This window comes from Pipistrellus kuhlii, unplaced genomic scaffold (assembly GCF_014108245.1).
Source record: "Pipistrellus kuhlii isolate mPipKuh1 unplaced genomic scaffold, mPipKuh1.p scaffold_m20_p_2, whole genome shotgun sequence".
NCBI classification, from domain to species: Eukaryota; Metazoa; Chordata; class Mammalia; order Chiroptera; family Vespertilionidae; genus Pipistrellus; species Pipistrellus kuhlii.
In genome coordinates, this window is record NW_023425515.1 from 160,888,390 (window position 1) to 160,907,026 (window position 18,637).

Below are 18,637 nucleotides of genomic sequence, written 5' to 3' on the forward strand. Positions count from 1 at the left end.
TCCAGGGGGCGGGGGAGTAGGTGGGCTGAGCACTGGGAGCCACTGGGCTTGTGTGACCACTCAAGAGAACTGAGTCCCAGGCAGAGGGGATTAAAGTGTTATGGAGAATTAAAGTGTAATTCAAGTGTAGCTGGGGTCATAGTCGGGCCATCCGCCTCCACACCTTGTATACAGATGCCCCGTCCTCCTATTGCCCTCCCACAAAACACACACACCACCCCTCCCCCACTCCCTTATCCCAGCAGTCATTTATTGAGAGTATCTCTGGTCCTCTAAAAACCTTCACAGTCGCCAAAACCAGTTTGGCTCAGTGAATAGAGCGTCGGCCTGCAGACAGAAAGATCCCAGGTTCGATTCCAATCAAGGGCATGTACATTGGTTGCGGGCATCCCTGGTAGGGAGTGTGCAGGAGGCAGCTGGTCAATGTTTCTCTCTCATCGAAGTTTCTAGCTCTCTATCCCTATCCTTTCATCTCTGTAAAAAATCAATAAAAATACATTAAAAATAACAAAAACAAACCTTCACAGTGGCTCGCACCACCCCCTTCCCCAGAGGAGAAAACGGAGGCTCACGGGGGCCATGCGGTGACCAGGTCACTGAGGATGTGGAGGTAGCACCTCCACGGGGCAGGAACCCTGGGGTCAGCGTGACCACAGGGAGTTTCAGTGAAAGGTGCAGTTCTCCATGAACTTATAAAAACAGAATCCTGCTTTGGAGGTAACGGTTAAGGATCTTGGCTCGAGAAAGCTTACATGAAGGTTAGGAAGGGAGAGAGACAGGGAGACAGAGTGAGAGAAAGAAAAGAAGATTGACGGAAGGAATTGGTGCCAGTGGGAAGTGAAGGGTAGGATGGGGGCCAGGCAAGGTGCAGGAGCAGGTCACAGTTCAAGTCCTAGAAAGAGAGATGGAAAATTATGAATAGAGGGACAGGGACAGGGGAAGGGAGAGGGCATAGGGAGGGGAGGCTCAGGGATAAAGGGAGGGGCTGGCCCTAGAAGCTGTGGGCACATTTGCCCTATGGACCCTGGGCTGGGGGAGGCAGATGGACATGCAGGCCGAGGGTCCAACAAGCCCCAAACAGCAGAGGGGCAAGGATGTGAGGGGACAGTGGAGACAGTGGGGATACAGAGGGCCACTCCAGTGCAGGGCTAGGAAGGTGACTCTGCAGTTCCCTATGAAGGCAGCAAGTCCAGCCTGCACGTGGCTGAGGGGTTCCCAGCAGGATGGAGAGGTGCTCACAGAGTAGGGCCAGTGCCGGCTCTGTGTGAAGCCCTTAGCATATAGCGCTTCTCACAAGAACCCCACAGGCAGGTACCACTGTTATCCCAGTTTACTTCTGAAGAAACTAAGGCACAACTTGCTCTAGGATGCAAGGCGGGGGACACACAGTACCTGCGGGTGGACAGGAAGCTTGCCCCTCTCTGGGAGATGTTTGCGTTGTGTGCCATGATGGGGACCTTTTTCTGTGGGTAGCCTCCTCCATAGGAGACACTGCTCCACTTTTTCCTTCCCAGACAGGCTGCTCACCCCCAGGGTCTCTTGGAAGCGCCCCCCCCCCCCCCCCCCCCCGGCCAGAGTTCCCATGTGCTGGGTACAAGGTCCCAAAGTTAGGCCACAGTCACCTGGACGAGATCCCTGAGCATCATGGCCACAGCCCTGCCCCACAGCCATGCGGCTGGATGCCTGGGACACAGCCTGGCTCAGCCTCAGCCTGGGGTTGGTGGGTGGGGCAGCCTGTGGTCACCAAGCACTGCCCTGCCCCTACGTGGGCTGGACTCTCTGCTTTGGGAATGGGGTCTAGACTTTTGCTCAAAGCAAAGTCTTTACTCTTCTTCTACTCTGCTCCGACCACAAGGGCCAGGTCCTTGCAGGAAGTTCTCAGGAGAGAAGGGAGCACACTCTTGCCATGCACAGGAGACAGAGGGACGTGCTCCTGGAACTGGAGGGAGGGGGCAGACCATGTGCTTTGAGTGCCCTTTATAACTCACAACATCTGGCCTGTTGTGCTCTCCATCCCATGCCTCAGGCCATTGGAGAATGGTCATGGTCTGGGGCCGGCTGACCTCACGTCTCAGCACACACCAACCTTCTCCAGGCACATCTAATGTTCTGTGGCCAGTTTCCCACTCGAATGCTACTCTCCTTCGAATGCAGACTCAATGTCCCCTCGCCTAGGAGCCTCTTTGTCCTGCAGCCTCAATGCCCCTGGGAGCATTCAGGCTCCCATAAAATCTTGTACATTTCTCACTGATCACATTATGTCACAGGTACCTACGGGGCACACAAGGTTAGGATGAGTTTCTGTAAAGAGCTTTGAATGATGCCAGGCACATATGTTACATGGTATTGGCTATTTTTGTCATCAGTACTAATATGCTTGCATGTGTCTCCCCTACTAATAACATGCTCCATTCATAGAACACTTCCCACGTGCTGGCAGACAATGTGTCGGATGCTGGGCGTGTGCCTTTGTTATCGTCCTCATTTCCAAGATGCAGAAACTGAGCCGGAAGTAGGTTAGGACACAGATGTGTCCTGGGCAGTCTGCTATCCAGCCTGACCCGGCCTGGGTGCCGATCTCACTGTGCAGAGGAGCAAGTGTGCGATGGGAGGGCCTGGGGTGAAGTGTCCTGCTTCCTGCTGGGACCTCGAAAACCCATGCCCAGCAGGGTCACTGCCTCAGAACCTTCCCTCCCTTTCTTTTCTAAGAAAAGGACCCCCATTTCTGCATACAACACAAAAGGCCAAGGAAGTTCCTCGCCACTGCTGCCCCGTCCTTTCAGTCTGAGCAGCAGCAAGGTGAGAAGGGCTGACCTCAGGAGGGAGCCTAGGGTGCTGGGTGGGGTGCTGGAGCAGCAGTGGGGGCCCAGGCCATAGAAGGAAGACCCAATAAGAGTTATGAAAACTGTCTCACAAAGCACCTGAAGGCATTTGCTTTTACACTTTGAAAAACCAAAGATGCAACCACCTCTCTTCCTGCTCGGAGCCAGAGTGGAGTGGGGTTTATTGCTTGGAAGGAGTCCCAGGGAAATGGGGGGAGGCGGCAGGCGGGGGCAGAAAGCCCCTCCGAATGCCCACCTCCCTTGCTCACAGAGCTTATTCCCGAGTCCAGACCCTCTTCACCCCCCACCCCGACCCATGCTGGGAAAAGTATCTCATGGCGAAGTGGCCTCAAAGCCAAATCAAACACTGTGAGTGTTCCAAGGCTCCGCTGACGGCTGGCACCGAGGGGCCCAGTCTGCTCTGAGCTGAGGGGCCTCTGGGGTGGGGAAGGACTCTCTGCCTGAGGGGAAGGCAACAGACCCGTTCTAGCCTTCCCTATGTTCCTGCTTGCCATGTGATTCTGGGCAAGTCCTGTCCTCCAGGCCTCAGTTTCCCCAGGTGTACAATGAAGGAGCCTTGGGCTTTTCAGTGTTTTCTAGCAGCAGAAGCCAGAAGGTTGAAGTCCAAAGTATAAAGCACAGAAAAGCAGGCTGGTGTTTGAGTAGTGCCAGCTGTCTGTCCCCCATGGCCCCTTCACAGGTCTTCCTGGAGCAGGTGGCCAATCTTGGCATCAGAGGGTCTCCAACAGCCACCCAGGCTGGGTTATGGGAATCTTGGGGCTGTGGCTTTCTTGCCAACGCAAGGGGCGGCTGGGTTGTGTCCTGGGTGGCTTCTGAGAAGGCTCTAAGAAGACAAGGGGAGATGGAGCCTGGGACAGCAGAGCCTGGTGCCAGGGGGCTCTGGTGCTGGGGGGCCCTAATGCCAGGTGGCCCTGATGCTAGGGGATCCTAATGCTGGAGGGCCTGGTGCCAGGTGGCCCTGATGTTGGGGGTGGAGGTCTCAGTGCTATCCCTTCACTATGGTTCCAGCCCGGGCCTGGCCTCTCTGAGCCAAGCACAACAAACACGGGCAGAAATGTAAGTGACTATAGAAAACCTGGGCAGTAAACTCTCTGACCTTCCTTTTGGTCACATATTTTTCTGACATATCTCCTTAGGCAAGGGAAACAAAAGAAAGAACAAACAAATGGGACTACATCAAACTAAAAAGGTTTTGCACAGTAAAGGAAACAATCAACAAAATAAAAGCAACCCACTGAAGGGGAGAATATATTGCCAATGATATATCTGATAAGAGCTTAATAACTAAAATTTATAAAGAACTTATATGACTTGACACCAAAAAAAGTAAACAATCCAATTAAAAAATGGGCAGAGGGCCTGAATAAGCACTTCTCCAAAGAGAACATGCAGATGGCCAATGGACATATGAAAAGATGCTCAACGTCACCAATGCTCAGAGAAATGAAAATGAGCTATCACCTCCCACCCGTCAGAATGGCTTCATCAATAAGTCAACAAACAACAAGTGGTGGTGAGGATGTGGAAGAAATGAAACTCTAGGGCACTGCTGGTGGGAATGAATTTGGTGCAGCCACTGTGGAGAATAGTATGGAGGTTCCTTAAAATATTAAAAATATAATCACCTGATGACCCAGCAATTCCAATTCTGGGTATATATTTGAAGAAATCCAAGACACTAGTTCTAAAATCAGGCACCCCTATGTTCATTGCAGCATTATTTACGATAGCCAAGATGTGGAAGCAACCCAAGTGGGTAAAGAAAAGGTGGTACATATATAAAATGGAATATTACTCAACCATAAAAAAGAACAAAATTTTACCATTCACAACAACATGGATGGACCTAGAGGATATTATGATAAGTGAAGTAAGTCAGACGGAGAAAGACACATATGGTCTGATTTCACTGACAGGTGGAATCTAAAGAACAAAATAAATGAACAAACAAAACAGAAACAGACTCGTAGATACAGAGAACAAACTGAAGGGTGCCAGATGGGACGTGGGCTGGGTGCAAAAGGTGAAGGGATTAACAAGTACTAATTGGAAGATACAAAATAGTCCAGGGGATGTAAAGTGCAGCATAGGGAGTACAGTCAGTAATATTGTAATAACTATGCATAGTGCCAGGTGGGTACTAGAATTATTGAGGGATCACTTCATAAATTATATAAATCGTCTAACCACTATGCAGTACACCTGAAACTACAATAATAGAAAGTAACATTGAATGTCAACTGTAATTGAAAAGTTAAAAAAAAAATTTGGTTTGCCTGCAGCTCAGCATCCCGGCATCTCAGGTCCACGGCAGCCTCTACCCCTTTGGCCGTGTGGTTTTCTGTGGGAAGTAAGTCTCTTCACTCCCCTCAGACTCCAGGGTCACTTCTGACCCTCAGGGCCCCAACCCCCCCAGCCCTCAGGGATTGATTCCCTTCGCAGGCAGCACAGGCAACATAGTGGGGAGTTGTCCCTGCCCAGCCATGGCCTGAGCCTCTTCCTACTCTGGTCCCCACCGGCACTTCACATGGGGCTGGGCATCCGCCTGGGGCCAATGAGCTCCTGCTCAGGGGGTAAGGCTGTGAGTCTTCGATGTGCCAAAGGCCCATGAGCAGCTCCTGCTGTGAGGGGAGCATCTTAGACCAGTCACTGAGAGTCAAAGGCTCACCACTGGCCACCAACCCTGGAGACAACTGGTACCACTTTACAAGCACCATCTCATTGACCATCTAAGCCTCAAAGCAAGTATGAGGTGCAGGGCTTAGCATCCTGTTCTACCTGAATTTGTCTGTGCTTTTACTCACTGAGGAAGCTGCTTCCCATTTCTCAGGGGGCATCTTCTGTCTCTAATAGTCCTGGCCTCCAGCTGACCACCCTGCCCAGGGAGAGGGCTGGGCTGGGCTAGGAGGAAGCAAAACTGGAGGGCTTCAGGCAGGAAGAGCTGGCTGGCAGGAGGGGTGCAGAGTCCGCTCAGAGCCCAGGGTCTGGAGCCCTGGTCCTCAGCTCAAACTTCAGGGGAAGCTGAGGGCCAGAAGGCAATGACCCCTGTCCTGCACCCCCTGCCTCTACATGGTGGCACACCCAATGCTCTGTGTCCATCACCTACTGATGCCCTCTTGCTTCAGGCCATGCCTAGCTCTTGCAGCACCTGCCCCCTCATGACTGTCTTTCCAATCCTGGTGGCCCACCACCCTGCTTCCTTGTTCATCCAAACCTCTACCCCACCACACACACACACACACACACACACACACACACACACACCCAAACACACATACACACACACACACACACACACACACACACTCCCCCTCCACACACCCTGTGGACTCAGAGAACCACAGAGTTGGCATGGCCTTCAAAGACCAGTCAAGGCCCTAATAGCACAAAAAGAGAAACTGCCACCAATCCTAGCTCATTGGGCGATGCTCTGCTCAAGGCCAGCCCGGGAACGGCCCTGCCCTGCTGCCCTGCCCGGCTCTCAGACATGGAGCCCTCTGCCGCCGGCGTGCGGCCATCTGCGGCCACAGGCTCGGCGCTTTCCACGGGTCCCCATAAATCATCCTGCCACGGGCTGCTGCTTCTCTAAACTTCCTCCCGTGTGTTTACATCTTGGGTAATGAGGGGCAGGGGGAGGCCAGCCTGCTCCAGGTGGTATCCTGCCCAGGCGCTTGCAGCCCCTCCCCTGGCTCTCGCCCCTCCTCTCCCTCAACACACCCTCTTCGAGGCCTCTAGGGACACACAGAAGTCCAACCCAGATCTGGCCCCCAGGGGCTCCCAGCCTAGAAACACAATCTAGAAATCGAAGTCTGTGTGACTACTTCAGGATCAGACACCCACAGGGGCTACAGGAACGAGGGGAGGGGCAGCAGGAAAGCTAGGGCAGGAAGGAAGACTTCAGTGAGGACGGGGAGATGCTTGCCAGGTGAGGGTGGCAAGGGCATCTTCATGGTGGGCGAATGACTGTGACCCTTAGCATTAGACAGACTCCACCCCTGACTTTCTGTGTTACCTGATCTCGCTGAGCCTCAGTTTTCTTACTCATCAAACAAGGGCTCCTGAGAGGACTGAGGGACATGGTGAATAGAAGTGCCTGGCACCGAGCAGGAGCTCACAAATGCCCACTGGCACCCCCCACCCCAGCCAGGAGAGAGGCAAGTACAAAGGCGGAGCTGGGGGCTTGACGTGGTCCATAGAGAGGCAGCCCAAAGCCTGGCACAAACAGAGCCCTCTATCCCTTGGAAGGAGGGGCAGCGGGTAAGCAGGAAAGGGGTGGCAGGCACTGCATCTGGGCAGAACTGCAGGAAGTTAACATGGTGGTGGTGGGACTACAAAGAATTTGAAGCTGAGGGGCAGCAATGTGCTAGGACCAGGAAGCCTGTTAGGACCCTGATGCAGGATTCCTGGTGGAAGGTGAGCTGGACAGAGAGGAGGGGATGGAGAGGAGGGAGTGGAGTGGAGGGGTCAGAGGTGATGGAGAGAAGGGGATGGAGAGGAGGGGGTAAAGAGGAGAGGATGAAGAGAAGGGGGTGATGAGAAGAGGGTGGAGAGAGGAGGGGTTAGAGGGGACAGAGAGGAGGGGATGGAGAGGAGGGGGTGATGAGGTGAAGGTGGAGAGGAGGGATTGGAGGGAAAGGGATAGGAGGATGGATGGGAAGAGGGCTTGGGAGGAGGGGATGGAGAGGAGACAGTGGAGAGGAGGGAATGGGAGGAAGGGATGGGAGGAGGAAATGGAGGGGGGGATGGGAAGAGGGATGGCTCTAGGGGGATTCAGGGGGAAGAAAATGAGAAAACACAATGACATTAAAGTCCCAAAGAAAATAGTTTGGTTAGAAGGACTATAACAGGCCCTAGTCTCCCAGGGAGCTCTCCTCAGCCTCCTCTCGGAGAACTGGGGAACCTGAAGAGGACAGAGCAGGACCTGGAGCCACAGGAGCTGCACCTGCACCAGGCTGCCCTGGAGCCCAGGCCTGCTCCCTAAGAAGCAGGGAAACGTTCAACAAACAGGCTGCCTGTCGGTGGAAACTTCCTTCTCCAACCCAACCAGATGGGAGAACGTTACCCAACCGTCGTTTACCTGTTGGGACCGGGAAGAAAAGCTGTTTTCTTCTCCTGAAACCAGGCTCTGTGTTTCAGAGCTACGTGTTGTGAAAAGGAAACTGTTTTTGGAGTCATTTGCCCAAATTTACCTTTCAGACATGGTTAGGGGCTGGGGGTCTCCTGCTGAAGTTGACAGCCCAGCCTCCTGTCACCTTGGGGACTGGACGGGCCCCTGGCTGGGTCTCCTGGTCACTGGGCAGGTTGATCAGGGCTGCGGGGCTCGCTGGATCAGAGCACTTTAGGGGGCATCGGGGCCTCCCCAGGCTGCAGGAAGCAGCTCAGCAACCCCATGCCCTCGCTCCACGTCTGAAGGGGGCGGCCATGCTGGGCCCATGCTGGGCACGTGAGTCGAATGTGTTGCAGCCAATACAGCTGCAGCAGCGCCTCTGCCCAGGCAGGCCGGGCTGGCGAGGGCTCTGCAGTGTACATTTCCCAGGAACCCACATCAGGCGCTTCAAGCCAACACACAGCCCAGGGAACAATGGACTCGACTCTTGTTTGCTGGAAGTCTCTCTAAGATCGTGCACACCCAGCACGTTAAGAGAGCGGACTGGACTATGTCAGCTTCATGCCGATGACTCAGACCTGGAAGATCATGCCTGCGTTGCGCAGGAGGCAGCTCCTGATTTCTGGGTGATCCCGCCAAGCCCCTGCCCTGGGCCTTGGTTCAACATCTGTAAAGGCAGAACGGGGTCTGCATTTTCCAAAGCTGCTCAGAAGAACCTCCCGTGCACATTCACCACGCGGCTCTCCAGGCCCCTGCACATGCTGATTCGGGGGGGAGGGGGGTCTGCAGTGGGGCCTGGGAATGTGTTTAACAAGGGCCCAGGGTGATTCTTTCTGGAAACTCTGAGGAGGTCCAGATGGAGACTCCTCGTCTCCGAGGGCCCACTGTGGGGGCACGATGCCCAGGGTGCGGCTCCCACAGAGAGAAGGTCTCTGCCTCTCACTGATGGTCACTCCCTGGGACATCTGGGTGCCCTGGGGACGCTGTTCACCAAATATGAAGATTCTTGCCCCAAAGTGGAATCTAGGGAGACTGTGCTGTACTGAGCCGGCAGCAGGAGAGGTGGGAGGGCAGGAGGAGTTTGGTGATAGCCAGGCAGATGTGGTGCAGGGTGGGGGAGGGTCACTCAGGCAGAGGACAGGGAGGTATCGGTATAGTAGAGGGATTTCTGCACCTGCCCATTTTTAAAGAGGTTTATCACGAACTCCCTGTCCCCTGCTCAGACAGAGCCCACAGCCTCAGGGTGCCAGATGTCCTCTGCCATCTCTCTCTTGCAGCCTCTTTGCCAGGGTGTCATCCACTGAGAGCTTCAGGCACAGGGAGCTCATGTCCTTGGATGTAGCCAGCCTGTTCCATTTCCTCCTGGCTCCCATGGAGCCCGCTCTGAACACCAGGTTCATCCTAGGCAATCAAGGGCAAAGCAGACTTTTGTTCATGGCACTTGAAGCTTCTATTCCCTCGCCTTTAAAATGAAGAACATTACACTCACTCTCATTCCGAGGATAACAATGAAAAGTGAGATGTGCGTGTGCTCTATCAGCCTGAAGGAGGAACAGGAGGTCCTTTGGGGATGGGAACAAGCCGACGCTAAGGTTTCTGCTGTGCACTCACCTGCCGGGCCCCCCAAGCAGGGCTTGTGGGTGACAGTGTGCCCGGCTCCGAAGGGCCTGAGGCTGCCTGGAGAGATGCCCAGCTTCCCGCACAGCTTGCCCCTCCCCACTCACCTGTCCTCGATGCGGACCCAGAGGTCGTTGAACTGCCGCGGCCGCTGCTGTTTATTCTGCCTCTTGTGCCACTTGTTCTGCCGCCCGAACTCCTCCAGCTGGCTGAGGCTGTCGGGGAGCAGGAGGTGTGGGGATAGGGCTGGGTCGTCCTCCTCAGGCGGGGCGGTGGGGGTCACCGAGGGTGCTGCGGGGGCGGCAGCAGCAGGGGTCACGGGGGCCGGGCTCGCTGAGGTCCTCTCGGGAGGCGGTGCAGGGCTCCTGGCGGCAGGGCTGGAAAGGGCAACAGCTCATGAAGCTCACATGTTGCAGCGTGTCATTCACGTGGGACGGGGGTGCAAATCAATGGGTGAGCTGCTGTGGCAAGAGAAGATGCTAGCGTGCCTCTCCTGGACCCAGGGAGGATAACCCAGGACAACCAGTGTCCAGGGCTGAGAGACGGAGCTTAGACTCATTCTTTCATGTATTGATTCAATATATATTGAGCATCTACCTTGCACTTTTCTAGGAATTGGGCAGAAGCAGTGACCTAAACAAAGTCCTACCCTCTTACCAGTAGAGCCAACAATCTGAAGCAGAAAATGGAGAGTAAGACATAGAGGATGTCAGATGGTGATGACTGCTGGGGAGACCAAGCAGAGACAGGGGAGAGGGTGGGGGTGGGGAAAGTGGTCTGGTCACTGCCGGCTGCTGCCAGTGATGTCTGAGCTCAGACTACTAGGAGGGGAGGGAGTGAGCCGTGTCCCTGGTCCTGGGTCTCATTTATTCAACAAGTTCAGGATGAGGGATTTTGGGTGAGTTATCTAACTGCTGTGCCTCAGTCTCCTGCTCTGTAAAATGGGGATATTACAGCCTATACCTGTAATAGCTCCATTGGGATTATGTAGGTGACTGGCAAATAGTAAGCAGCTGAAACAGTTAGGTAATTAATATTATTAATTTAATAGTAATTATCACAATATTTAATAGTTATTAAATATTAATGTAATAAATAACATTTATCAATAATTAGATTATTAATTATTAACTTAATAATTATTAATTATTGATTATTAATTAACAACGTGGTTCAGTGGTCATGGTTCAATTCCGGTCAGGGTATGTGCCCAGATTGTGGGCTTGGTGCCCAGTGTGGGGCATGTAGGAGGCAGCCAATCAATGATTCTCTCTCATTGATGTTTCTATCTCTTCCTCTCTCTTCCTCTCTGAAATCAATAAGCATATATTTAAAATATTATTAATTAAATATTAACATTGTTGCTTGTGTCATTCAGTCAACTACCCATTCATGCACTTAACACTCTTCCCTGAGCACCTTTTCAGGGAGGCAGGACAGTGTTAAGCAGTGGAGATTGACAGACATGGGTGCACATCCTGGCTCTGCCACTTACAGGCTGTGTGACTAAGGACAGATGACACAACTGTCTCAAGCAGCTGTCAGCTGCAAAACGGGAGTGGAAATGTTACTCACTTCGCGAGGATGGTCACATGCCTGGCACATAAGCCTCTCTGTGATGCTGGCCAGCAAGCAAATGAGCCTGGCTGTAGCGGGCGCTAACACATCCACCTGCGTGTGAGTAATTCACATTCCCTACAGAGGTGAGCCCAGTCACCCCTTAGCCTGGGCGCATCCTCTGCACCTCTGCTTTTATTCTCTCCTGTCTGTGGCCCAAACAGAATCCCAAGGGGCCATCTGTCTCTGGGAGAAAGTTGGCCATGGTCTCAGGAACTGCAAAGGTTAAGTGGCCCCCAGGGCAGCAAGCAGCCTGTACCCTCCCGGCACTCCTGTGTGCACAGTGGGTGAGGGGGACAAGGCCATCAGCTCAGCCTGTCCACCCCCAGTCCCCACAGCAGCTCCAGATTCCCAGGATCCAGGAGATGCCGCAGATGCTGGGGAGATAATTCAAAACAGGCAGACAAAAAGATGGCTCCAGGAAGCACCTGTGGCCATGATGGCTTGTATTGTTGGGCCCTCCACAGCAGCCCTGCTCCTTCACTCCACCCACAGGGTTTCAGTCTGCACTCAGAGACCAGGCTGAGAGCCCTAGGAACTGGGTCTGGGGTGAGGAGTCGGGGGTGGGGCGAGGAGAAGGGGACCCTCCTCTAATGCCTGGGATCTAGATGAATAGGAGCTGAGGCGGCCTCTCCAGCCTGCCCCCCACCCTCATCCCTAACCTGACCTCAGATACAATGAGCTTCAAGGTGAAGGGGGAGCTTGAAGAATACCCTGTCCTCAAGACTCCCTTGTCTCTTACCCCTCAACACATGCCTGCCCAGCCTAGCATCGTCTGACTGTATTGTGCTTAAATGTTCAAGAAGAGCAATCTTGTCAGGCTGGCTCAGAAGATGAGAAGAGGAAGGAGCCCAGGAAGTTTGTAGTCCACCTTGACCCCCAGATCAGACACAGGGGGTGGTTAGGAGGTCAGGGAGGCCCTAGACTGCCATTTACTTGAGCTGTGCACCCTTCTGAGGTGACTTCACCTCTCTGGGCCTCAGGTTCCTCAATTTTAAGATGAGGACACTCGTAGTTCCTACCACACATCATGAGGATCCAGTGAGTTAGAAACGCTTAGATCCTGGTACACAGTGAGCTGCTACAAACACTAACTATGATCGTTCAGGCTACTTTTGGACTCTGGGTCTTGTAACGTCAGTGACGGGGGTCCAAATCACACTATGGTCACCCTCGTGGGCTGGTGAGGAGAGTTCTTTCATAAAGGCTGGGCGGAGCATAGGCTGCATGGGACCCCTGAGTTCGAGGATCCTGTGATTGACGCCGGAGCTGCCCAGCATGCTGACACTTCTGTGGTTCCCTGCCTGTTGCTGGCACTATGGGCCACACAGGGACCCAGTTGACCCCAGCCTTTGGGCAGCTCCTGGGAGGAACCCCCCACGGAAGAGAGGATGCCATTATGTGACTCTGTGAGTGGAATGGTGTGTTCTAGCAAGACAGTTGAGGTGATGGGCATGGCTAAGAGGCAGCACTGGGGAAAAGTATGGTCAGGGAACTGTGAGGACCAGGTGCGGGTGCGGCTGAGATACAGGAAAGATGCTAAGCCATCGTTCACCCTGACCGTGGCCCCATCTCAGACCAGAGCCCCAGCATCCCCAAGTCCTCTAGGCAGCCACCCAGGCATCCTACAGAGCCCTTCCGTCCCACCTGATCACCAGTCTCCAAATCCTGAACCACTCTCCAACTTTAACCCTCCTCCCATTCCACCACCTCTGCCAGGCCAGCCACCCTTCCCTCCTGCCAAGGCCATGCTCCTGTTCAGCCTCCTGTCCAGTCTCCTCACCTCCAGCCTAGCTTCTCCTCTCTTAGGTGCCTGGTCAAGGCCAGTGCTTACAAGGCCCCATCTCACCAGAGGGCCTGAGCAGGGAGGCAGGGGGCAGCCCGCCATGCAGCCCACTGTCAGTCCCGCCCCGTGGACCTCCAGCAGCAGGCCAGCCAGCCCCATGGTGCAGATACCCCGCTGCTTACCTGTGGATGGTCTGCCCTGCGGGTGTGTGCTCCACCTCCAGCCCCGCCTGCCGGAGGACGTCAATGACTGTGTTGTTCCCCAGAAAGTGACCTGGAACACAAGAGACAAGTGGGCTCAGCTGCGTGCCAAAACACCAGTGACTTATGTCAAAGCCGAGGCCCCGAGCAGTTTGGCATGTCGGGAAGATGTCCTGATGCCACCTTCCTGGGTCCAAATCCTGGCTCTGGTGGTACCTTCTTGTGCCTCAGTCCTCCCGTCTGTAAAGTGGGCACGATTGTGATAGCAACCTCCAGAGTGGCTGTGGAGGAACAGTGCTAGCATGCAGTGAAGGCTCAGTGTGTCCCGTTGCAGGCATCGCTGTGCCTCATACCATGAAGCTGACGCAGCCCGGACTGTGTAGGTAGGGGCAGCCTACAGCACTCCATTGGCGGGCGGCACATTCATGAGGCACTTGCTCTGAGGCCATCCTGTGCTAGAAACTGAGAATACAAGTCTAAATCACATAACCCACAGCCCAGCTGAGCAGGTACCACCATCCTTCGGTGGGACGCAGGCCTGAGGTCTGAGAACACAGCGAGGCTCCAGTTAGGAAGGTTAAAGAGGACTCTCGGGAGACCGAGGGACTGTGGACACAGTGGCTGCTGGAAGTTGGCACCCTGTTGAGCCTCTCTTGCTCCCTGGTCTTCAGTCTCTTCAACCTGGTCAGTGTGGGTAGAGTGGTGGAGGGCCCTGGTGCCCCCACCTATGTGCCCACAGGCAGCTCCCTTCTGCTCACCATTCATCCCGGAACCTGGGGGAACTCCCCGCACGGTACGGTAATTGCCTGTGACGGGTGGTGACAGGTGGGAAGCTGGGAGGTCAGCATGTTGACAGCCCCAAGGAGGGCTGAGCACAGAGGGTGGACAGGCTGCAGGGGAAAGGAGAGACTCCAGCACAGAGGAAGACAGGTGGGGGCTGCCCCGTGGCTGAAGTAGAGGGTGAGCCCGTAGTCCCTCACCGGCTGGCTCTACACTCGCCAGCAATCTCCCCATCCAGCAATCTCTTTAGCCAGCCCACCACGGTCCCTGAAAGCCACCTCTAGACCACTGCCTAAGATCACTGGGCCGGGATTCCCTACACTCACCCTGAGACCTTGAACAAACTCATGAGGCTGGCATGCCTTCTTTCTCTCCATGTACGAGGAAGTGGGCTACATGAAACCCATGGCCTCCCCTAGCTCTAAGATTTTGTGAAGAAAGCTTTGACTCCAGAGACCTTTAGGAAAGTGTGCTCTCCCTCCCTCCCTCGTTCCCTTTCTGTTCCCCCTTTTCCCATCTATCCAGCTGGCAAACGTGGAGCAAGAGTGTACCTAGTGCTGGACAGTGTGCACAGGTAGGGCCTACTCCAGGCACCCACAGGCTCAAGAATGAGGCTCTTTTGATCCAGACACCAACACTCTGCTGAAGGAAGCTCACAGGAGGCATCTGATCCAACCTGGGATCAGGGCAGACTTCCTGGAGTGGCAATGCTGGCTGAAGGATGGGATAAGAGTTGGCTAGGTGAGGATGGGAGTGGGCTTGCACCGAAGAAAGGCTGTCCAGGTAGGGGGAATGGCATGTGCACAGACAAGGAGGTAAGTGAGGCTTCTGGGAAGCCAGCTGCAGAAGACACTCGGACAAAGCAGGTGCCACAGGCCCTTCCAGGCACCGGTCCTGACCCAGTGCCGTTGAGGATAGAAGACCCAGGTTCCGGCCAAGGCTGCGGGTCTCCACTCTAATCCTGAGCAAGTGGCTTCTCTGAGCCCAGCCTGTCTTCCTGAGTGTCACATAGGCACATCTTCCTCTGGCCACAGCTCCCTCTGGCCACCTGGGCAGCTCTAAAGCCCTAAGGAGGCAGAGGAGGGAACGCCTTTCTGAATAGCCCAGCGTGCACTTCTAGTGGATGGGCTGGGCTGGCCCCTGCCTGAGGCCACAGGCTCATCCCCACTCTTGCTTGTCCCAGAGCAGGACTGGGCGGGAAGGGGGACGGGCGTGCAGCCTCCAGGGCATCGGATGCAGGAACTCCTTGCTAGCAGCTCTTGGAATCCACCATTGGCGACAAAGCCAATCCCTTCCCTGTCTCCATGGAGACAAATTTAAAGACCAGGCTTCTAGGCCCAACATGGTCCACCCAGAGGATTTCAGCGCTACCAGGGAAAACAGCCACCTCAGGCTGCACAGGGGCAGCAGGGACTCTTCACTGAGGGCCTTGCAGCTGCTCCTAAAGTAGCATCCCTGGGGCTGCCGTAGGGGCACTAGCAAGGACCAGGCCTTACAGGATGCCCACCAGACTTCATTTCCAGTAACTTTTCAGTGTCCAGTCGGTGCCCCACTTATTCCCTCTACCGCCGCCATTTCAGGCCCTAATTGTGCAGCGTAAGACCCCAAATAGAAGACTTTAGGTACTTGGAGAAGTTGGGAGCAATCAGAAAGGATGTTTTCAAATTGCCATCCCCTCCTTCTGTATGCCACCTTCACTCTCACCTTCTTCCTCTTGTCCCTCCCTGCACGAGGCTCTTCCTTTTTTTTTTTTTTTTTTTTTTTTTGTTAATAATATTTCTATTGATTTCAGAGAGGAAGGAAGAGGGAGAGAGAGGAACATCAATGATGAGAGAATTATTGGTCAGCTGCTTTCTGCATGTTCCAAACTGGGAATTGAGCCCGCAGTCCAGGCATGTGCCCTGACCTGGAATCGAACCCCGAACTCCTGGATCGTAAGTCGACACTCAACCACTGAGCCACACTGGCTGGGCATGAGGCTGCTCCTTGCACAGCTCCAGGAGGTGCCCTTCCAAGGCAGGCTGTGCCTCAGGACCACACATGCAAGCCACTCACTCCCACCACCCCAAACCCATCCCATTCTCTAGGACTTGGTTTCACAGGACCACACAACTTCGCTCTTCCCTGGTCCAGGCTCCTCTCATTGCTCCGTTTGTCCTCTCGGTGGGGGTCCTCTTTCTCCTGCTCAATAAATATGGGGACCCTGGGAACTCTGTCCATAGCCCTCACAGTTTGCGGACAAATCATCCACCTTATGGTGTCAGTTTACCATGCAGTGCTGACCTCTGGAACTGCAGCCCCTGCTCTGTTCAATGGCCTGCTGGAATCTCCACTTAACATCTCCCAGAACCAACACAATCAGATGGGCCCTGTATTGACTCCATTCTCTTCCTCCTCATCCCCATCCATTCAGTCATCAGGATCCCCCCGATTTTACTGCCTAACCATGCAGAACTGAAATCACTGCTCACACCACCTGCCCTTGTCCCTGCCAGGCCACCATCCTCGCTGCAGCTGGGATGCTCTTCCCATACCCAGAGCTGCCTCTGTCAGAGCATGTTCCCAACAAGCTGCTGGATGGGAGACTGTGCAAAGACAGGGACATGCCTGATTCATCTCTGACCCAGGGCTGAGCCCAAGTCTGGCTCACAGTGGCGGTTTCATGATTATTGAATGAATGAATGACAAAAACTGCTACTCCATATCCTTTCCATGATCTCATCCAATCCCCAGGAGGCCTGAGCTCATGATCCCCTCCCCTCCGCTTGCAGCCTGTGCCGGCCCTTTGGTGTTGTTCATGCAGATTCCACCAATCCCAAGAGCTTGGCTCCTGAACCTGCCCCTGGCCCAGTGCATGTTGTCCCCAAGGGCTGGCAGACAGGGCCTAGGCTTGCCTCCAAGACCAGAAGTTCTGAGACCGGTGCCACACCCATCCTGGAACCTGTGGGAAGGTGTGGACAGTTTCCAAAGGGGCCCGGTGTTGCGGGGTAGCCTGAATGGCTTGCCCAGGCTCCCGGGTCTCCTGGCCACCGCTCAGCAGCTCCTGCCAGCACTGACAGCTGTGCTCTGGCCAGCTCTCTACAGGAAGGCACGTTCCATTTCATCTGCAGAGGCCACGTGTGTGAGGAAAGGAGGGAAGAGGAGGACAGTGGGGGTGGGGCCCACAGAGCCTCAGACAGGGAGGGGACAGAGATGCTTACAGAGACAGAAGGAGCTCCAGGCGGAGAAAGACAGTGGAGAGGAGGAGAGGGGGGCCCAGGCCCAGGCAATGAGAGACAGACAGCGACACAGACAATGGTGGGAGAGAAGGCAAAGGAGAGACACCCAGACAGGGATTAAAAGATAGAAAGAGCCAAAACCGGTTTGGCTCAGTGGTAGAGCTTCGGTCTGCGGACTGAAAGGTCCGGGGTTTGATTCCAGTCAAGGGCATGTGCCTTGGTTGCGGGCGCATCCCAGGTGGGGGTTGTGCAGGAGGCAGCTGGTCGATGTTTCTCTCTCATCAACGTTTCTAGCTCTCTATGTTTCTCCCTTCCTCTCTGTAAAAAAATCAATAAAATATATTTAAAAAAAAAGATAGAAAGAGGCAAGGATGGGGAAGTGAGATACAAAGAGACAGAGACAGAGAGAAAGGCTGAAAGAGGAGAGAGGAGAGAGGAACCCTAAAATGGAAACAAGGAGCATGGTGGAGGAGAGACTAACCCACTGAGGACATCAGGATGGCTTCCTGGAAGAGGGACTCAGGTAGCCAGGACTCCCAGGATGGGATTCAGAGAGAGATGCAAGGAGCAAAGGCCTGGGGGAAGAGTAAAGATCTTGAGAATGTGGGGCTGCTTTGGTGTCGCCTCACTGATTTTGCAAGCCGGACTGCCACGTAAAGGACATTCATATACAAACGGGCAGATGTCCTGCTCTGAGGGGGCACAGTCCCACCATGTTTTAGGGCAAAGAAAAGGGCTCCTCTTTTCCCGGGCCCAAGCAGGCTTGTGTCAGAGCACCAGGCTCAGTGAGCACAGGCTGGACACCGCCCAACAGCCCCAATTGACCCTCCAGCACAGAAAGAGAGAAGAATCCTATTGTTGGGTTAGGACAGAAGACTTGGCTCAAGAGCCATCTGGTTGTGTGACCTTGGGCAGCTTCATTGTCTGCTATGTGCTTCCATTTCCCCAAATGGTCCAGAGGCCCTCCCACCTCTATGATTTCATCATCGGATGACCCGAACACAAGCTCCTACTTAGTGAGCCCCCTGGGTACACGAGGCTTTCCCCACATTGTTTTATTCCATGACCTCATGGCAGCCTTTGAGGTCCCCCCACTTATGAGGGGACAGCAACTTGCCCAGGCCACACAGCTGGTAAGAGGTGTAGCGATGTATGTCCTCACTCACCACTGCACATCCCTGCACACTGTTCTGAAGTCCTGGCGGCTGCAAAGGATCCCGAGTTCATGTGTTGGGGGCAGGAAATTGTCAGAAACATGTGTACCTTCCAAGGTTCACCAGATCGGAGGGAAAGTGTGTGAGCGCTCAGCAAGAACAACCTGCCAATTAACAGGGTAATTTCAAGACAGTTGTTGGGGGGCCGGGTGGAGGGGAGGACCAGATGTTCCCACAAAAGCTCCAAAGTAACACGGGCTCCCCTCGGCCAGCACACATGTTTTCTCTCCCGTGAGTCCACTGGGTTTCCAGTTT

The 18,637-nt window shown here is 54.3% G+C and overlaps 1 protein-coding gene across 1 annotated transcript in view; it reads right to left on the reverse strand.

The window, feature by feature from the left end:
* The window catches only part of TRABD2B (TraB domain containing 2B), a 199,213-nt gene that overhangs the window by 5,565 nt on the left and 175,011 nt on the right, over positions 1-18,637 (reverse strand). The window contains exons 5-6 of the mRNA XM_036446383.2: positions 13,153-13,243; positions 9,675-9,944 (exon numbers count right to left, since the gene is read on the reverse strand). Coding sequence (XP_036302276.1) covers positions 9,675-9,944; positions 13,153-13,243 — 361 coding nt within the window. The remainder of the gene's footprint in view (positions 1-9,674; positions 9,945-13,152; positions 13,244-18,637) is intronic.